Source organism: Tauraco erythrolophus, chromosome 4, assembly GCF_009769465.1.
Source record: "Tauraco erythrolophus isolate bTauEry1 chromosome 4, bTauEry1.pri, whole genome shotgun sequence".
In the NCBI taxonomy this organism is placed as follows: Eukaryota; Metazoa; Chordata; class Aves; order Musophagiformes; family Musophagidae; genus Tauraco; species Tauraco erythrolophus.
The window spans coordinates 27,580,802-27,600,821 of record NC_141468.1 but is presented as its reverse complement, the minus strand read 5'-3'; the positions used below and the strand labels follow the sequence as shown (position 1 = coordinate 27,600,821).

Genomic DNA, 20,020 nt, shown 5'->3' with positions numbered 1-20,020 from the left:
AAACAGAATGCTCTTAGTTATTTCTGAAATTAACTTTGAAAATAAAGACTTATAAATATTACAGGACATATACAACTTCATTAACTTTCCACATGACTGAAGACATGGCATCCAAAATACATTTTTGTATGCAGCAAACTTTCTAAAATTTTAAGTTGTGACATTTCTTAATGACTTAACATGAAGCATATGAACATTACCATTGGAAAACAAATTCATCTCCATATTGCCCATGAGTACAAGGCTATCATGACGTACTATGCTAATCATTCACAAAGAGGACAATCTTTTTTACCTCGTGTATGTGAAAAAAAGATATATAATTTTGTTCAGTTCTATCCACTTAAGCAACATATCCAAGTTATGCTAATAGCCAAAAAAGGGTTAAAATAAATAAAATAAAATAAAATAAAATAAAATAAAATAAAATAAAATAAAATAAAATAAAATAAAATAAAATAAAATAAAATAAACAGATCATTGACAAGATGAAAACAAAAAGGGATCTTGAAAGCTGCGTTCTTATCAAAGCGATTTAGCTATTTGAGGTCAGGCATAAATAGAATCATAGAATCCTTTAGGTTGGAAAAGACCTTTAAGATCGTTGAGTCCAACCATAAACCTAACACTGCCAAGTCCACCACTAAACCATGTCCCTAAGTGCCAATGTACAAATATTTACTGAGATGGATTGAAGTATCTTTGTCTATTACAAGATCTACCCCTTGAACTATTTAAAACTAGAAAATATGTGTATAAAGGAAGAAGCTGTGCAGGTCTTGGTAATAATAGTTAAAAAAAACTGGTTGCTACAAATGAAAAGAGTAGGACTATCTTCCGTATAGCATCAACAAAACCTTTCTGAACTGCAGGGTAAAGCAGCATGGAAATTTAGACTGCTTTAACTGGTGTCCTCCATTAAAAGTAAAGCATTTATCTTTTATTTAAAGCAAAAGCACAGTTTCATTCATTCTCGACTCTAAGCTTTCTTCCATGTCAACAAACTGAGCTCCCTCTTGCTCTCAGTACACAAGACTTAAAATTACAGTCTTCATGGATTTCAATTTTATTTGGAAATCAAAGAAGCATCATTGTAATGCAAAACAGAATAGAATAAACATATCATTCCATTAGTAGCAGACATGTCAAAAGGCTTCTAATTTATCATTTAATGCTGAAATATATTTAGGACAGGTATAAAAAAAACCCACAACCACAAAATATGTACTGAGGATAACTAATTTTTTTAGTTTTTATTAAAAGATAAGTAAGCTGTATTATTTAAAATAAAGAATATAAATCCACAGGTGTTAGGATTTGAAAGTCATCTCCACAGCATCTTTTTCATTCACTCAGTCTGGAACTGAGTAATTCACAGATACCTTGGCAGCTACTGAAGCGTCTTGTGTTAACTTCTACTTGCTGATTAAATCTAACTCCCTGAATTAGGTTTGTAGATGCAAATAGCCAAGCTAAAAACGTGCGTGCAAAAACACTGGTGTGAATTTTCAAGAGAAACTTGTACTCATATCCTCCCCCCTTTATTGAAAGGTCTGTTCAATAAAGACAATGTCGAAAGAAGAGGTTCTGCTTTACTAATCTCCACGACATAACATTGCATCTTCATCATCTCTATAGCTGAACAACACATCGCAGATCTCCAGTATAGGCCTTCAATAACTAACACGTCCATGTTTCAAAGGTCCAAGAGAGGAAAAAATTTGAGTCATACCTTGTAAGAACAATGATGCTTTCTCTAAAAAACAAATTCATGAGCTTCTAGACAATGTATCAACTACCATGTTAAGGCCTGTAAGTTATGCAAAGGGTTCTTTGAACAAAAACACGAACATCTACTTTGCAAAGTATTGACTTCAAAAGGAGGAAAGAAAGAAGAATGCCACATGGTTTAGCTCTTTTAATGCATATGAAAAAAATGTTTAAGGACATTATGGCTAATACTGACATTTGTGAGAGGGAGAACAACTAAATGTTGCGGTGAAATGCAAATTTGAGTTCTCAGCTGTCAAAGAAAATTTCAGTGGTTTTATACTCTAATTGAATAACAAGACTGGGACTGCCTGATACCCCCAAATCTTATACAAAACTCCCTGATCATGGTGAAAGCGATACATCTGGGGGTGTACATGTAGCATTCTCTGGAAAATGCTTTATTTGCAGTTCCTTGTAACATGTCATTCATTCACCAACCTTAATATTTGAAACTTTCTCGTTTTTGTCAGCATATAGTTAAGAAAGTTTCTGGTAGCAGTTCAAGACAGAAAAGCCAAACCCAAGATTTTCTCCAGTTACTGAATACAGGCTGGGATAGAAAACTATTTAGCCAGATTCACTCATAGACCACTTCTGGGTCTGCCAGGAATTAAGCACTCCTGACTCAAGCTACTTCTGGACACACCAGGGCACTGTAGAATCAAGTCTTCTGTCCTGAGAAAGCACATCTTCTGTCCATAGGGCAAAAGACAAGAAAAGACACAAAGAGTTTACATACTCGAAAGCACACACTAGTAGGAACTCAGCAACTGCCAGCACACCAAACACACACAGGAGCTTCACTTGCATTCTGCTGTTGAAGGGGAACATTATACCTCTCTTTAAAGGTAATGGTTTGCAAAACAAATAATTCTTATAGAAGTTATATGGGAAAAAGAAACTCTAACCATTATTTAAATTTATTACCCCTAATTTCCATGCTCCGAACACAGAAATTATTACTGGCTTCAGTGCCTATTCCTTGTCCCCAGTTAAATTCCCACAGGAGTCTGAATGCTAAATGACTCTTCCTGCATTTACACATTTCTGCTTTTTGCCAGAAACAGGGACTTGGTTTTGAAGCAAGCTTTAATACTTCTTCCTATGGGCTGCGTGGCTACATTTTGTAAAGGAGACTGACTCACTGAAGAACACCATTGTGCATTACGCTCAAAGCTGTACCACCAGGTCACTGATATTACCTTCTACAGCACACCTCCCTCAGAGCATTCTTGGCCATTGCTGAGACATTTTCTACTGTTTTTTTCCTTTTTCCTTTTTTTTTTTTTTTTTTTTTTTTTTTTTGGCAGGGAGAGGGTAGGACAGGGGAAGGCACAGAAGGGAGCAAGTAGATTGGCAAAGATATCTACATGTTATCAAAAAGTAAAATTGACAAGCAATTCATGCAAAGTCACGATCAATTCAAGAACTAGAGACCTTTTACATGGCCATTCTTACAGACTTTTAAGATATCTCTCTTATAGGCAATTGGTAGTCACTCTCATTCACTACTCAGACTACGCAAGGTCATCAGAAAACTGAAGTGGTACCTTCATCCTGTTACAAACCCGGCAGAGTCAGTTTCACTGAGGGACTTCCTCCAGGGAGGTTGTGAAAAACTTAAAACGTTGCTTCCTTGAGAGAAGCTGAATGACTGAAACATTGACAGAAAAAACACTCTTTTGAGAGTAACAAATCAATGCAAAAATATTTTTCAAGGAAAAAAAAAAAAGTAGGCATTTACTGCTCCTCACTAAGTCATAGACACATGCATGGCCAAGATCCTAAACTTCAGAATTCCTCCAGTGTCAAACGGATGTTGTCAATTAGCAGGAACTGGTTCTCCTGCAACCTCCTCACTAAGGTCCCTCACCACCAGCCAGGCAGGCAGCTCAGTAAAGCAGTAGCTTTCCAACAAGAGCATCTCCTCCAACACGTGGAACGTTGCACAAGCACCTGGATTATTTTCTGCAGCAACCGATGGGTACGTGCACATCAGTCCTGAAACAGAGGTGAAGGGACTAGGGACTGGAGTTCAGGAGTTCCACTTCCTTCCTTGTGCAAGAGAGGAAACAAGAAAGAAGTGGGAACAGAAAGAAAGTCATTACTGTGAAAACCGCTTTCACAGAGATGTAGAAAAGACACAGGGATGAAAAGCCAAGGAAAGATATTAAAGATATTCCCTGTGTAATCACCAGACTCTGTTCTTCCGGAACACTCTTCATGTGGTACAGGCATAAAAGTGATAATAGTCAAGATCCTCATCCTGTCCTGAAATCTCTGATGCAGAAACCACACACAATCAACAGCATGGAAGCCCACCACAATGAATACTACCTTCTAGTGCAGAGATACTACCAGATCATACTCAGCTACTACAAATCCTAACAGCCTCCAGAGAGGTCTTGGTCTTGCGCAAATCAGACAACTGTAAGTTCACCTCTACAGGGAACTCATATATAAGACAGAGAGTGGGATAGTGGAACATACTAAATGGAAATCCAATGATGACAAAATTCAACCACAAAGGAAGGTAACCGTGAAGTAAATAATCAAAGACAGAAAAAAAAAAAGAAACTACAAATGAGGACTAGCATAGAAGTAACAGGTTTTGTGCTAATTCAGATGGCTACTCAGATAGTTATCTGCATAAAGGCTAACAGAACCTGAAAAAGCACTAGAAAGGTACATGGTATTTTCAAATATACATTAAAAAATCAAAATAATTCAAAACTATTTTTAGAAAGATCTATAGGGACTGTCTAAATAGGATCAAAAGTTTTAGTCTGAATAAAATACCTGCACACCACAGTGGCATCCCAGAAGGGGATACAAGCTCCACATATGCCAGTGCTCTATACAAGGAGCATAAATGCTCTGGCATATGCCCAAAATGTCTTTCTATCTCTCCATCTAAGGCTAAAAACTGAAGTACAAAATTAATGTATCCTAATTAAATTATGACAGCTTTTTTGCTATTCTACTTGTTCTTCCAAACTAAGCAAATGTCCACCACCACTGAATGCATTACAAGAACACATTTCTTTGTGGTTGATCATCTCAACCGTTTAGATATGAACACAAGCAAAAACAGCAAATGTAAGCATAAAATCACTATTACTGAATCAAAGAGATTTTGCATTTGTTTAAAAGGTGTTTGTTCCAACAATTCCCATTCTACTCGGAGAGTAATGGTGAAGAGCACACGCATGAAGTGCCTCTCAACATAAAATCCCTCCTTCATGGCTTTCTATCCTGCAGAGTACAGGATTTTTTTGCTGCAGTTGTGGGACACTGCAGGGAAGGACAAAGTGTGAAGCACAATGTTTTAAGTTTTTTTTCAGAGATGTAATACAAAACTGTAGTTCTAGAGATTTTTTTGGTGTTTCTTGAATTTGTCACACAATTTCTGCAATTAATCACTTAATAACACAATTTGTCTATGCTTTCTAGGCAACAGGTGAACAAAACTGGTGAAAAATAACCTTCTATTTCTGTAACTAACATGGCAACAGGATGGTGGAAAAACTGGGGACTTCGGAAAACACAGTATGTGGCCAGAGTTCGTAAAAATTTTGCTCCTCATCCCACCCCAGTTCCTTTTCAAATGCCCTTCTGCAAAGTATCTCCAAGAATACGGGATTTTTCAGAGATTTTTTTATACTGGAAATATTAAATTCTAATTACATTTAGCAAAGGAAAATTAGAGTTAAAATTCTAATGTCCTGCAGTAGTCTCCTTCACGTTGCCTTGGCTACTGCACTGAATACCCAGTGCCCTATTAGCAGCCACCACGATAATCCCACTGGCACAGATACGAAAACCACACGACTGTCCTCTGAGGACACCCTTCCAAACTCCAGTATAAGCAATATGTCAGAAATGAAGCTAAGAGCAGCAGCCCTCACAGCAATTTGATGACTTAGGGTACTTAGTGACCAGTAAGTCACTCTGGCCCTCTGGTGCCAAGCAGCCCAGGCAGGCAAGAGTAGCCATTCTACAAAGTCGTGCATACCCAATTACGTTCCTGAAGTGGTATCACATGTGGTTTTTTTCTCTGCAATAGCTGGGTTTGGTAATCTTTTGCCAATCACCTACAGAAGCATACAATCGTTTAGGTTGGAAAAGACCTTGAAGATCATTGAGTCCAACCATAAACCTAACACTGCCAAGTCCACCGCTAAACCATGTCCCTAAGCACCAGGTCTACGTATCTTTTACATACCTCCAGGGATGGTGACTCAACCACTTCCCCGGACCTACAGAATGCCTCATCAGCATTCAGCTACTATAACCTGTAAAATCAGTGGGCTGTTAGCCCACACACAAGGAGAATCAAAAACCCGAGCACATCCCCCGTCATGGTCATAGAATCATAGAATTATAGAATGGTTAGGGTTGGAAGGGACCTCAAAGATCATCTAGTTCCAACCCCCCTGCCATAGGCAGAGAAATCCTCCACTACACCAGGTTGCCCAAAGCCTCATCTAACCTGGCCTTGAACACTTCCAGGGATGGAGCATCCACAACTTCTCCGGGCAACCTGTTCCAGTGCCTCACCACCCTCAGAGTGAAAAATTTCTTCCTTGTATCTAATCAAAATCTCCCCTCTTTCAGTTTAAAGCCATTGCCCCCTGTCCTATCACTACACGCCCTTGTAAAAAGTCCCTCCCCAGCTTTCCTGTAGGCCTCCTTTAGTGGAAAGCTGCTATAAGATCACCCCGGAGCCTTCTCTTCTCCAGGCTGAACAGCCCCAACTCTCTCAGCCTGTCTTCATAGCAGAGGTGCTCCAGCCCTCGGATCATCTTCGTGGCCCTCCTCTGGACTTGCTTCAGCAGCTCCATGTCCTTCTTATGTTGGGGGCTCCAGAGCTGAACACAGTATTCTAGGTGGGGTCTCACGAGAGCTGAGTAGAGGGGCAGAAATCAGTAGAGAGAGAGAGGCAGTAGAGGGGCAGAAATGGTCTCTTAATCTCCCTCATACCAAACGTGGTACGATCATTTTGTTTGCCATTTGGAATTGTGATTTGGAAGCAAGAGGCTAGGCAACTTGCGAAAAAACAAAACGTCACAGGGTGTTGCAGCAACTCAAATTTCATCAGAACTAGAACGGCACAAGAGTGGCTTAATTCATCTTTTTCCTCTCTCAAACCTTTTGGTTTGCATGCTGCATGATGCTCCTGTTACTGGGATTAGAACCCTATTTCATCTGTTCTGACAGCTTCCTAGTTAACTACTGTCATCCTAGAAAACATGAGGAGACTTCACAGTCTACTAAATTCATCCCTAGAGAACAAATATATCCCATCACACAACACACTCAAAATATTGGCAGCTTCTTCAGTTCACTTCTAGACAGTGAGAAAGCAAGAGAGCATTCCGTATATGAAAGCAAACGGCAATGGCAGGCAGGGGCTAACAACTGGAGTCCGAAGTTGCAACATGGTGAAGAAAAGTGAGAGTATGGGGGGTGTTGCAGCTTTGAGTGAATCTGGTCTACAAGACTGTAGAAATCCTTCCATTTTTCAGCAAATGTGCCTTCCTTTGGAGGATCAGTGTACTATTAATGAATCATTGTTCATGTGCTCTGTATTTCATCTAATAAACATCTTTTTTCAAGCTTTACCAACCTCCTCCCAAGCGTTTTTCTTTTCTCCCAGAAGATAAAAACTTTTTTTTTTTTTTTTTTAACCCAGACTCAAGGAAAACCACAACCCTTATGTCAGAGCAAATGAAGAGTAGCTGATCAGCAAGTCCAGCCTCCTCAGACTTGCTGTCTGGTGCTTACACCACCTTCTTGGGCAACATGGTCCATATGGCAAGAGAGGCAAGGAAAGCTCTGGGAGCGAAGGGCAGGGGCTGAAGGAGATTCCAAGGGTAAGGCAGCTGCAGAATGAAAGCTTACGGGAATCTCTAATAGATCAGTGTACATGGTATGTAAAACAGATGCCAGAAGATTTTAAGAGGGTTGTGCATAGCATTTCCCCATGGCTAACAGCCTGAGAGCGTCAGCCTTGTTCTGAGAAGCAAGCCATTCAGACATCTGTCTGCACCCTGAGAAACATCAGATGACCACCACTGCTGGATCACCGATGCGAACAAGACTCTTTCTGTGCAAAACCTAAGAAAAAGTCCTTCCTTCCTCAGTAAGTTACAAACTATGGTTCCCTTTACTTTTGTTACAAAAACTAATGAGTTTATTTTAATGATTAATCCAGCTATACTTTTTAAAAATGGAGCAACACTCATTAAATGGAGTCAGACAAGCTGCACGGAAAACTGAAATCCTCCGTTTATCCACTCCAGCAGTGCAAACTTTCCCCTGCCCTCCCTTCCTCCCTCCCCAGCTCCCTCAGCCCTGCCCTGGAGGGATTAACAGTTCATTTGTCATTCTGATTTAAAATTTGGTTTACTTGCTTGACAACACAGAAATTTGTGAGAGACGAAGTCACAAGTCAACAAGGAAATGGGCTGAAATCACCAACTTACAACATTAGCTACTGAACGCCATCCAGTGCTTCAGAATAAATACATTCCACAGCAGAATGATCAAATGTCTCTATTATTTTAGATTTCGGTTTCCCAGATCACCAAATTTTGTCAATCTGTACAAAATGTCTTAAACTCTATGACCTTTGCAAAGTCCAAGTTATTTATATAAATAATTACCACTTTTTCCAAAACCTTTATAACTAATTTTCTGAATCAAAAAAACTTTTTTTTTATGGCAATGGACATTCTAATTTTCTATGGTATGTGTCCAAGTTCTTTTGATTGACCCATTTGCTTTATTAAAAATTAAACAAAATTATCTATGAATAGTTAGAACTCTGTTAACAGCCTCGATTCTTCTATGAGATATTAACAATCCATTTTAAATTTTTACTCTAACAGTTAATCTTTGCTTATATAAGGAAACAAGTATTACTTTGGAAATAAGCAAATGCACACTTCAGACAATTACTAGGGTTTATTTGCCCAAGACTCAATTGCCTCAAGTCAATGAACTCCAAAGAATAAGGGTCATTGCAAGGTCATGGTAAAGTACTGAACAGGACATAGGTAAAGATAGACATTAGATCATTATTTCCTCAGGGCTTACAATGCCCCCTTCCCCCTTTGTCTCCTCTTATTTCAAAACACAGCACCCTTCATCTTTCTAATCCCTCTTTATTTTCTATGAAGGAAATTAAAGACCATAAAAAAGCTTCTTTGGTCAAGAAAACCCTTCTTTGTAAAACAGGCCAATTCGGTGCTGATACACAAAGGTGACTCTGCCTCAGCATGCCCCAAAACACTTCAAACATTCAATGCTTTAAGTGAAGAAGTGCTCTTACATATATAACCCATACTGCAGACCCTGTGCACACAGCAAAGTGTCTGTGGTTAATTAGTCAAAAGGGCAAGATTGGGCAAGAAAGAGAGATTAATTTACCTGACAGGACATCCACTCCATACTCAGTTTGTAGCAACAAGCATGCAGTTGAACCACAGCATCAAGGCATGCTCCACTGGAGAGGCTGGGCTGCGTTTCAGACAAGACATAGAGGTTTGGCTGAGCTTTGTAGATCTGTTTACTCAATTACTCCTTCCTTACTCTCAGGGACTCTCTCATTCCCTGTTCCTTTCAGCAGAGGAAAAAAAGCTGGACAGAGAAGCAATGAGAAAAGAGGAGCTGGGAAGGACAGAAGGAAAAAAAGCACTAAGGCAGCAACACCACGTAGCATCTCAGCAGCTCCCCTTCTTTTCTCAGTCAAGATGCAGCATCCCCCATTTCACCCTGGTACCACTCCCAGGTCTCTAGCCTCAAAAACCCCAGTCCCTTGAACCTACTCTATTATCAGCCCCTGTCTTTCCAGTAGCTTCCTGGCACCCACTTCCATCATCTCACTTCACCAACCTTTCTATTATTATTTTTCCTTCCACTGCTCACCAGGGACTATCACTCCAGAGCCGTTTTCAGCTCTGGAGCCATTTCAGTCTCTTCTACTGCCCTGAATATCAATGACTTTCAAGAATTTGGAGAGAGGAAGCAATATTAACAGTATAATAAGTGAGATTGGGGAAAAACAGGAACAAGGAAGAGAAAAGGAACGAGACTTGCTCCAAAAGTTTTGAATCATGAAGCCAGACACAGTGACTCCTTGTAAAACCAATACTCAGGACATACATCCCTAAGAAAAGGCAAAGTAGTCACCCCCATTAGGTGAGTCTAAAAGTATACCACACAATGAAAAGCGTGTCACAGAAGTCCAGACATGTTTCACGCTGAAAACACTGAAACCATAAAATGACTACTGTCAACAGATATTTTAACTTAGCGCTACACCTTTTCCCAAAAGGATGAGCAAGTGGATCTTCCTATTGCAGAAGTACACACAAAAACCCCACATATTAATCGAAGGCATCACAACCACACTGTCAAACCTCGCTGTTGTAAGTCAGAGGCATTTCCCTGGGCAGTCCTCAAGGGTGTGGACAGTTCTTCCTACTTTGAGGTGCTGGATAACTGTGCCAAATAGTACCATGCTGCCTCTGCACTGGTACAACACAGCTGTGTGTTCAAGTCAGCTGCTAAGCGCTAGGGTGAAGAAAGCAGATCACCACCATGAGCACAGCAAACATTTGGATTTAAATCAAGCATTTGCAAGAAGACCTGGACGCTCCCACCAGCTCAATTCCTGTCGTGCTCCTCCACCCCAACACTCTTCCCTCCATGCTGCTCAAATAAGCAGCTGCTCTTGCTTGTGCTTTGTTCAGCAGGCAGCACCCTTCATCCCTAAGTGCCTCCCAATAACCTGTGACGCCTGGCAACTTGTATCTCTCCTCTGTAAGCTCCCTGTCCTAGTTAAGAACATTAGGCACCATTTTATAAAGCGCTTGCCTTTGAAAAAGTCTTTGAAGTACATACACAGACCTGTACATTTATGTCAGAGAAGACAAGGTCAACAAAATCCACCTCATGCTTAGACAGGCAGACAGAGAAGTTGGCAGTGAACCCCAGGACTCCACTGTGCCGGGAGCCCTGCAGAGTGCACTCACTCCTGCAAAGCCCAGCTTTGCTCTGTGGTGACACTGTGGCATCACCAACACCACTCTCAAAATCTAACAACTTGTCTGAACCTCAAAAACCCTGATCTGAACAGGAAAGTTTGCCCTCTATCCCGTTCCAAGGCAAAAAATGTCTAACAATGATTGGTACAGGCATGTCCTCAAGCAGTTCACCTTTGAATTAAAAGTTAGAAATATGGAAGAATAAAAAGATCTGTATTTATTTTCCTCAGGACATTGTTCATATCTGAAACAACGGGAGTACAACAAAGATTAGTGAACTTCAAGTGTATTTTCCCTTACAAGTGGAACGTCAAACAAGCAGCACTTCAAAACACAAGCTAAATGTCCAGCCCTCTACTTACCCACTATCTGAATCTGAGTTTTAGCACAGTACTGGCTTCTCATCGAACCTGTCCTACAGCACTATAAACCCACTTAAACCCATCTTTCAACAAGGCAGGCCAACCTGTCTTGCGAATCTATGTTTTCCTCTTGCTCACACCACATTCGTAAATGAGTTGCTGATAAAAGGCACAAAGTATGAAAATGAACTCAGTCTCTGTCTTGTCTAATTCTAAACTGCATGGCTTTACACCAAGCATGTTTGTCAGTTATTTCTTCCCTTTTAATGCTTGAGAGGTAAATAATGAAGAAATACTTCTGGTTTGTAAATAACAACTCCAGTGACAAATGATAGTACAAGGTATTGGAAAAGTTGGGACTGTGGTAAGAGTCCACATGGGTCAGAACAAATATCATAGAATCATAGAATGGTTAGAGTTGGAAGGGACCTCGAAGATCATCTAGTTCCAAACCCCCCTGCCATGGGCAGGGAAATCCTCCACTACACCAGGTTGCCCAAAGCCTCATCCAACCCGGCCTTGAACACTGCCAGGGATGGGGCATCCACAACTTCTCTGGGCAACCTGTTCCAGTACCTCACCACCCTCAATGTAAAGAATTTCTTCCTTATATCTAACCTAAATCTGCCCTCTTTCAGTTTAAATCCATTGCCCCTATATCCTGTATTATTACTGAACAAATAATCTATATTAGGCAATATTGCAGAAATACCTGCTGCCACAAAAAAAAAAAAAGACGATAAAAAATTATCAGTAAACTCTCATACGAACTCATGGCAGCTATAACCACAAGTACTGCAGGATACCTGGTGCTGTGGTACTGCAGGGCAGCTAACATTTCCCACAGAGGCAGAGTCTCTTCTGGGAAGACATCAGCAGCTACAACTGGTATCTTGCAATATAGCATTCGTCCAAATTTAATCACCTCTATCACCTGTGCATCCACATGGACTGAAATGGGTGTATGGGGAATCTGCCCGAAGTGGTGATATGGTCAGTGGTCCCCAGTCATTTTCCAGATGGACTTCACAGAAACCACCTTCACCAACACTGCATTCAGCTGGCTAAGAACTACTGACATGAAACAGCCACCTTCAGGTTAGGTTTGTCACATCTTCAGTTTACATTTTCAACCAAAACATGGCATCATTCCATTTTTTGTCTTTACAAAATATTTGCCTGCTTTTAAATAAAAGATCAGCTTAGTTTAATAATGGTTTGTCTGGTTGTGTTTCAACTCAATTAACAGAAAATTTAGTCTGCCAAGTTCCAATTTATAACCACGTTCTGCCATAACTGAATTAACAAGCTGTTTGACCACACACCAACAGGGTTTAACAAAGTTTAGCTCTGAGGAATATTTATCTCTCTGCCAATTTTATAATAAAAATCAGTAAAAGGATTTGCCCTATTGACCATCAAATATTTCTAATAGTTTTCTCCTTTAGGAAAACATACGCAGACAAATTTGAATCCCGTGCTGTTTGAATGCTGTAATTACAGAAAATTCATAGTTACAAATGCCAGAATTTGCAAGGAAAACTCCAGCCAGGAAAAAATTTTCCAGTGGGATTTTCATGAAGCTCTTCTTGTCAACCAATAGTTTAATCTTGTCTTAATAAAACAAGAACTTCAAAAAGATTCACACACGCTTAAGGTTACTATTCTTAAAGAAAATATGCGTGTGTTGGTTTTTTGTTTGATTTTTTGAGTGGTTTTTTTTTAATTAGGCTATGCGCACAGCATACTTTTCAAAACAATCCAAAACGTACAGAGCCTCAGAAGAGAAGATGTAAAGGATGGTTTTGGATTTAAAAAAATACGTTCAAGAACCCTGTTTGAAAAATTGTAACAAGTACTATAAAACTAGACTCTAGTTTCTTATCCTTGGACTTCTTATACCTTCAAGCCAGTGACTTGGAGTGGTCCAGATCTTCCAGTTTAGGCAGGCATCACTGTCACTTCTACATGAGGACACTGGTCATTCACAACACACAACAAAATTACATTCTAGACGCTTAAAGTACATGAGGCCTCTTTATACCACCTAGCCTTCAGGATTATGTATTCCTGAAGTAATTACAATTAAATCATCAGAGTTTTAAAATGCTGGTTCCAGAAATAATCCGGAGCATGCACCTCAGAAGCCTGAAGTGTTATATTTTCTTACTATTAAGCTGAGTAAACATTAGTTCAATTTATATTTATCCCCCATGTGAAGCTGGGAAGGTTTCAAGCATGTAACTGCAAGATAAAATTTCAAATGCAAATGAAAATAATTATGTATTCATTTGTATTAAAAATATCTAACACCATAATATATATATTTTATGGTCCTTATGTTTTATTAGGTTTTTGCAAAAATCCAATTCAATTAACGACATTAGCACTAGCAATTAGCATGCTGTCAGGAATGTCAAGATTTGTATCCAAATATCTCTGCATGCCATCATTACGGCTGTTCATGTACTTCAAAAAGAAGATTAAAAGCATGATTGAAGAGGTTGTTAATGTTTTACATGAAGATTCTTTTCTTTTAGTTCATCTGGTTGAACAAAAGCTCATTTTGTTGATCCATCACTTTTCTGATTAGTCTGATGAATGAAGCACTGACTTAGGTCTGCATACTTCTGTGGTATAACACGATTGCAGCCATTTAACAATTAATCAAAGGCAATGACATACTTTGGAAGATATAATTTAGTTTTGCTTATCAGTTTACTTAGCAAGAGCAAATTCTCAGGCTCCTGAAAATGAAATATTGCAACTTAAAACGACAGAAATGTCTTGTTTTGATTTAGTAGAATTTGACTGCCTAAACACACTTTAAATAATTTATTTCCAGATGGCATTAAAAGCTATAAATGATTTCTTCTTTTCACTGGCAGTTTAAAACTGGTTTTGGCCTTCAGATTAATTAACTTGTATTTAATTAGTCATTATTTTTTCCAAGGGTTATGCTAAAAATAACAACTTTTTTTTTTCAGATACTATGTAGTATTGGTCTATATCATATAGTTGGTTTTGCGTTTTAATTGATTTTAGTTCACATTAAAAGCTATCACCACTATAAAATAAAAAATACTTTATGAAAATAATCTTATAACCTTACCATAAAAACTAAGGGCTTGATAAGTTTACCATTTTTCAATACTTTCACTATTTACAAAAAACAAAAATATATACAAAGCTCTTTCACAGTATGTAAGAAAGATCGCTAGATAAATAATTATATAGTACAAAACTACATTAATCCATTATTTTTATTCAAGTGCACATAACTAAGCAACATCTGTCTTAGAACTTGCTCCTACTGACTTTAACTTTGCAAAGTTAAGGTTTAGAAATAAAAAATGCATGACTATTATAGTACTAAAAGTATTCAGATTTAAATGAGAGTTTTTCCTCACTGTATGGCTTTGAAACAACAATCTTCATACTGTATATATTAGATAAAAGCAAAGGTTGCATAAGTCTCAGCCAACCTCCCACTTCTTTTTTTGGTCATTTTGTGCAAAATTGCTGAGGTCAAGGTATCAGGTACTGAAGTCCACACAGATCCACAAGAAAAATGCGACTGTATGCACTTCGGCAGAACCCAAACACCCACTGCAGTGAAAAAACAGCAGGAGGCCAGCTCTATTTGTGTAAGATTCTTGGATATTCTCAAAAGCTGAAGGATTTTACTTGTCCACTTTCTCCTATCGCAATTAGAATCATAGAATGGTTTGAGTTGGAAGGGACATTAAAGATCATTTAGTCCCAACCCTCCTGCCATGGGCAGGGATACCTTCCACTAGATCAGGTTGCTCAAAGCCTGATCCAACCTGGCCTCGAACACTTCCAGGGAATTATGGCAGTCCAGTCTGACAGGCCTCTTTCACACCCATTGCTCCCACTCTCTTGGGCTTACAGACTGCTTGGAATCCTGCCCATCCTCTCGTTACAAGACAAAGCCCAACACTGTAAAGTTCTACCAGCTAAACTTCCAAGAAACATAGAGGTACGTGGCACTGCTTGATGTCAGTGTTGCCAATGGTCTAAATATTTTTAAACTCTAAACTTTTAAAAGTTGTGCAAGTTTGATGGGCTTTGGGGGCTTTGTTTTTTTGGGGGTGTTTTGTTTTGGTTTTTTTTATTGTCCTCAAACTCACTGACTTCCAGGTGAAGAAAGAGGCATTTGATTCCCTTGACAGTTGACGCCTCACAGTCAAACCGTAGACAGAGCCTTGTACAGCAGCGACTACTGCTTTTCAGCTGCCGTTGGCCCAGTTACATAGCCTCCAAACAAAGAAAAAAGCCAAGTACTTGGAATTTATTTTTAAACTTGCTCACAACCAAACACAACTGCAAAATTCCACATCCACGTAAGAGAAGGCAAAGCTTCTGAATGCACTCAGAATTAACTTCCATCAGCTACAAATGCTGTTACTTTATACACACAATCAACTGTGGGGATAAAGCAAAGTCTAGGTTATTTAGGTGTTGCACAGCCAGGAGTCAAAAGGGTAGCATAAGTGTGTATTTCAGGGCTCCCACACTCACATTCCTATAATTATTAGTACTTAAAGAGTTTGCATTATTTTTCCCTTCAGCAACTCTTCTACTAAAAGAAGTGGATTTTTGCAAATGAGACACTGCTTGTCTTTCAGTCACAGCATAAAGCAGCCTAGGCAATAAATTCTTTCCTACCGTGTGCTTTGCAATTACAATTCCTCCCCAATATCATAACTCAACGCCATAATAAAAAATAATCAGTATTTATCTAGTGTCTGTGGATTAAAACTTTTCTTACACTGTTGAAGCGAAGCAGAAGTTAGCTGGTTTTAGAGGTTATGAAACCTACCCATACAAGGAGCAACAGATTTCTTTTCACTGTTCCACAGTAGCCCAGCATTCCAACTATGATGAGGAAACAGCACACTGCAATCATGACCGGATGGACCACAGGAAAGTAAGTCAAAATGACAGCCTCCTCCACCCTAAAACCAATCAGAAACATAATCAAAAAACCAGCATAATCGCACAAAAATGACAGAAGAAAAACGTAATATAGCCATTAAAATGAAAAGGGTGGATTAGCAGATGTGTTATTTCCAGTGCCTTACATGTTTCACAGAAATCTCTCCTATGTGGTTTTAAAGGCAAATGCTGCATTTGGGTACCAGAAAGTAATGCATCATCTGAAATCTCTCTAGGGCGAAAGCAATCTTCCCATCTTGCACTTGCACAGTATGCAGCACAATGAGGCCCTGTTTCATCACTAGGGCTCATAAGCACTGCTGTAATAAAAACTAACAGCATTCCTAAATCTTTGGACTGAATAAAGTATTCAAAACTAAAGAGTAATATAATATGGTTACATGTTGGCAAAGAGCCAAAAATTGATCCCTGTCAGAAGAGAAAGGCACAGGAATAAAACAAGACTGAACTCATATCTTTCCCCTTTCTCTAATTTGAGATGATGCCAGAAAAGGTTGTAAAAACACACCTTTCAACAAAACAATAATTAGCTCAAGTGAAGGCTTCTTAATTCTTGAAATCCTAATTAGGAAACTTGCCATACAGAATGAACGACATATACTGCAATCAATCACCCACACAGATTAATAGGTTTAAGGAAAGCTTTACCTCGTTTCTGCAGTTAAAGTGAGAACATTATTCAGGTAGTCTCTCATCCAAGCAGAAACACCTAACACGCTGATGGACATCAACTAAAAAGAAAAGATGAAGTTGTTTATCATGCGTTTAAAGAAACTTCAAGATCATTCGTAATTTAAGTAGAGGATCAATCATCAGTAACATCTTTCATGCATTCGTTCATCCGAACAGCTAACCATCCCTAAAACTGCTTCTGTATGCTTAGAGTTGGTTTGTTGCCCAAGTATTTAGAGAGCCCGTGATAGTTTCTTCCAGTATGGACAGTTAACGCCTGGAATAACTTCCCTTCCACCCAGCAGAGGTGATGCCAACGCTGGCTCAAGCCCCACCACTGCACAATGTACTACAGAAACAACAGGGAGGCTTTATGCTGCTAAAATCAGTGACTCTTTCAGGGCTCACAGGTGATATCCACCAGTTTGTATGAAATCATGAAGCCATCTTCAGGTACATAGCCAATGAAGAATAATCCGAAGCCACGTACAGGATACAAGAGTACTGATTCACTGACACGCAGGAGAGGAGATTTATCTGGGAGTCCAATTTAGAACATGATTCTCTTGCTTATTCAGATAAAGTCACACCATGAACACTATGCTTCAGTTTCCTGAACTGTAAAACAACAGTAAAACTCACTGCACTTCAATTGTAAACTTCAGATCACCGAAACATTTGGTATCTAACCTGCCAGGCACTTGAGAGGCACAAAGCCACTACGCCTTCACCAGGACTGCACCTACAGCAAGTAAACCCCTGAGACTGAACCTAGAATTGCCACCACCTCAGCAAACCTGGGTTTCTGTCACCTGATGCCATCGTGTACTCCAGCATGCCTGGGATCTATCCATAGAAGCGCTGGACTCTGATTTTCTTGAGAGCCAAACCTCAACAACGTGGTCAGAACATACCTGCTGCACCATGACAGCACTAGGTCTTCTGCTGCTGTGGCAGAGGTACTGCTAGAGGACAAGGCACTCTTCATGGCACTTGTCCATGTATTTTGCACTAGGTAATACAATTACAGTGGCTAGGTAAGTCAGTACGCCCTTCCTCCTGGAGGAGAGCTCACCTATCAGCAGCAGTCATCCCTCCCACCTTTGTGCATGCCCTCTGGCTCCAAGAGCACCGCATCTCCTCCTGCATGCACAGGATGGACAGAGCACTGTTCCCCAAACAGAAGGTGTGAGATGCAGCTATGAACTCCTTGAAGGAGAGGAGGGAACCACTAAGCTTTTCCTCAAAACGGAGCAAAGTTAAGGATACTAATGCCACTGCTTACTTCTCAAACTATTTCATGGAATTCAGCTGATTTATCACACCCAAAGGAGAATTCAGGAATATCAATCTCACCTGGGCACCTAAGTGTGAACTACAGCTCAGGGCCTGAACCTAGTAGGCTCAGGACCTCTGAAGCACCACTGTCTAGCTGAGGGAGGGAGACCAAAGCATGCTGGCTCTCCTGAATACTGCTGTCTTCATGCATTGTACAGGTGTACACCAGGAAAACTCAGCATTTTACTAACAGCTTCTTAAATTAGTGAGAAGTGCTCACTGTTGTCTTCAACAGCTCGCTTCCCACACGCCCTCACACCTCCTCAAAGTTGTTATGAAGAACAAGTCAACCCGTTCAAACCTAACACACATGAAAAGTCGCTCTGTGTCCTTACCGGCTCCTTTGCCTGCGGCACGCCCACAGCAGGCAACTTCTGCCTGTAAAATTTCACGAGAAGTCCCAGCAGCTACCCCGCAGCTTTCTCCTGCTTTTCAAAACTGATGCACAAAGTACAGGCACTGCCTTGGTTCTGGGTGATGCCAGCAAGAGCCCTGGGTGCTCGGCATGCTGCAAGCACAGTCCTGAAAGCCAGTGCAAGCTGCAAGTCTACCGCATGCACACATGGCCTTTACACTCCATGGGATCTATTTTGGCTGGTGGAACAGCAGGACTAAAGAGCGTTTTCTGTTGTGTTATTTGCAGCAAGGAAAAGAAGATGACTAGAATCTCCTCCTAGATAAACTTCTCGACAATGGCTACCTCCTTGGAAGAAAGCATCAGGTAAATACACCACACAAGCAATAAAAAATATGTTCCTAACACAAAGAGAGGTAAAGAAGACTACAAGCAGGCAGCCTACTTTCTTATGGTCAAAAAGCAACAGAAAACATTTTTAACCCTTCACACCTCCTACAAGACCTGCTGATACAGAGGAAAGCATTAGCTTTCACTTGCACTCTGTTTATAATAAAATATTTAAGATAAATTTGGTTACTTTGCTTTATAGCAGCGATGCTCAGGAGTGAGAAGTCCATCAAAACCACACTCCTCAGCAACTTTTAATAATAGCCAGATGGTCTGCTACAAAAACCACACCAGAAAAATATTCTTCCTCCCATACCAGACTGGTGGACTGCCTAGTCTCCGCTCTCTGTTAGGAACTCACAGGATGCACTCGTTTTCTTTTCACCTTCAGTATGTGGCAATACATTCCTGTACAGCAATGAAAGGAGGTGGATTCCTTGGAAGAATGCAAGCGATCACTTCTTCAGCAGAAAGAAGATTTGGCAGGCAAAAGAGTCATCACAAGGATATCGGAGCCTGCAGGTTATTCAGAGACAACTGGGAGATCATGAAGCAATCAGCTAAAAGGCAGAGGGGACAAAAAGGACCTCCCTAAAGACCAAAAGAAATTAGCCGAGTCCTGCCACCGAGAGGGTCATTCAGTCTGCTAGAAGAAAGGACTTGCCTACGAAGGCAAATGAGGAAGGAGAACTGCTCTGCCTGCCTAAGTTGAGTTTTCTCTATGTAGGTATGTATTTTGGCCCGTATAAAATCAGTGAGGGGAGAGTCTAGGCAGATACATCTCCAAGCTGTGGTCAACAGAAGGCTGTATGACTTCTACAGAAACACTTAATGACCGTATCATGGAACATAACTCCATTTTCACTTATGAACAGCAACTGGAAGAAAAGGACTGCTTCACTTCACCTAGGAAACATAACCTTCACCAATTACGTAAATATATGAACACTACTTCAATTCATAAGAACTCAGAAGAATTCATAAGCTCTCTATGAAAGGTCTCTCACTTCATTCAAAAAGTTTTTAGCTGTTTAGGTCCCCCTGGCTGTTCTCTTTCAATGTAAGTAGCTAACAGCCAATTACTACTGTTTCTT

The 20,020-nt window shown here is 40.0% G+C and overlaps 1 protein-coding gene across 2 annotated transcripts in view; it reads right to left on the bottom strand.

The window, feature by feature from the left end:
• The window catches only part of TSPAN12 (tetraspanin 12), a 44,793-nt gene that overhangs the window by 13,849 nt on the left and 10,924 nt on the right, over positions 1-20,020 (bottom strand). The window contains exons 2-3 of one of the 2 annotated variants that reach the window (XM_086610473.1): positions 16,820-16,902; positions 16,035-16,170 (exon numbers count right to left, since the gene is read on the bottom strand). The exons of the other annotated variant lie outside the window; for it this stretch is intronic. Coding sequence (XP_086466599.1) covers positions 16,035-16,170; positions 16,820-16,902 — 219 coding nt within the window. The remainder of the gene's footprint in view (positions 1-16,034; positions 16,171-16,819; positions 16,903-20,020) is intronic. 2 annotated transcript variants of the gene reach the window in all.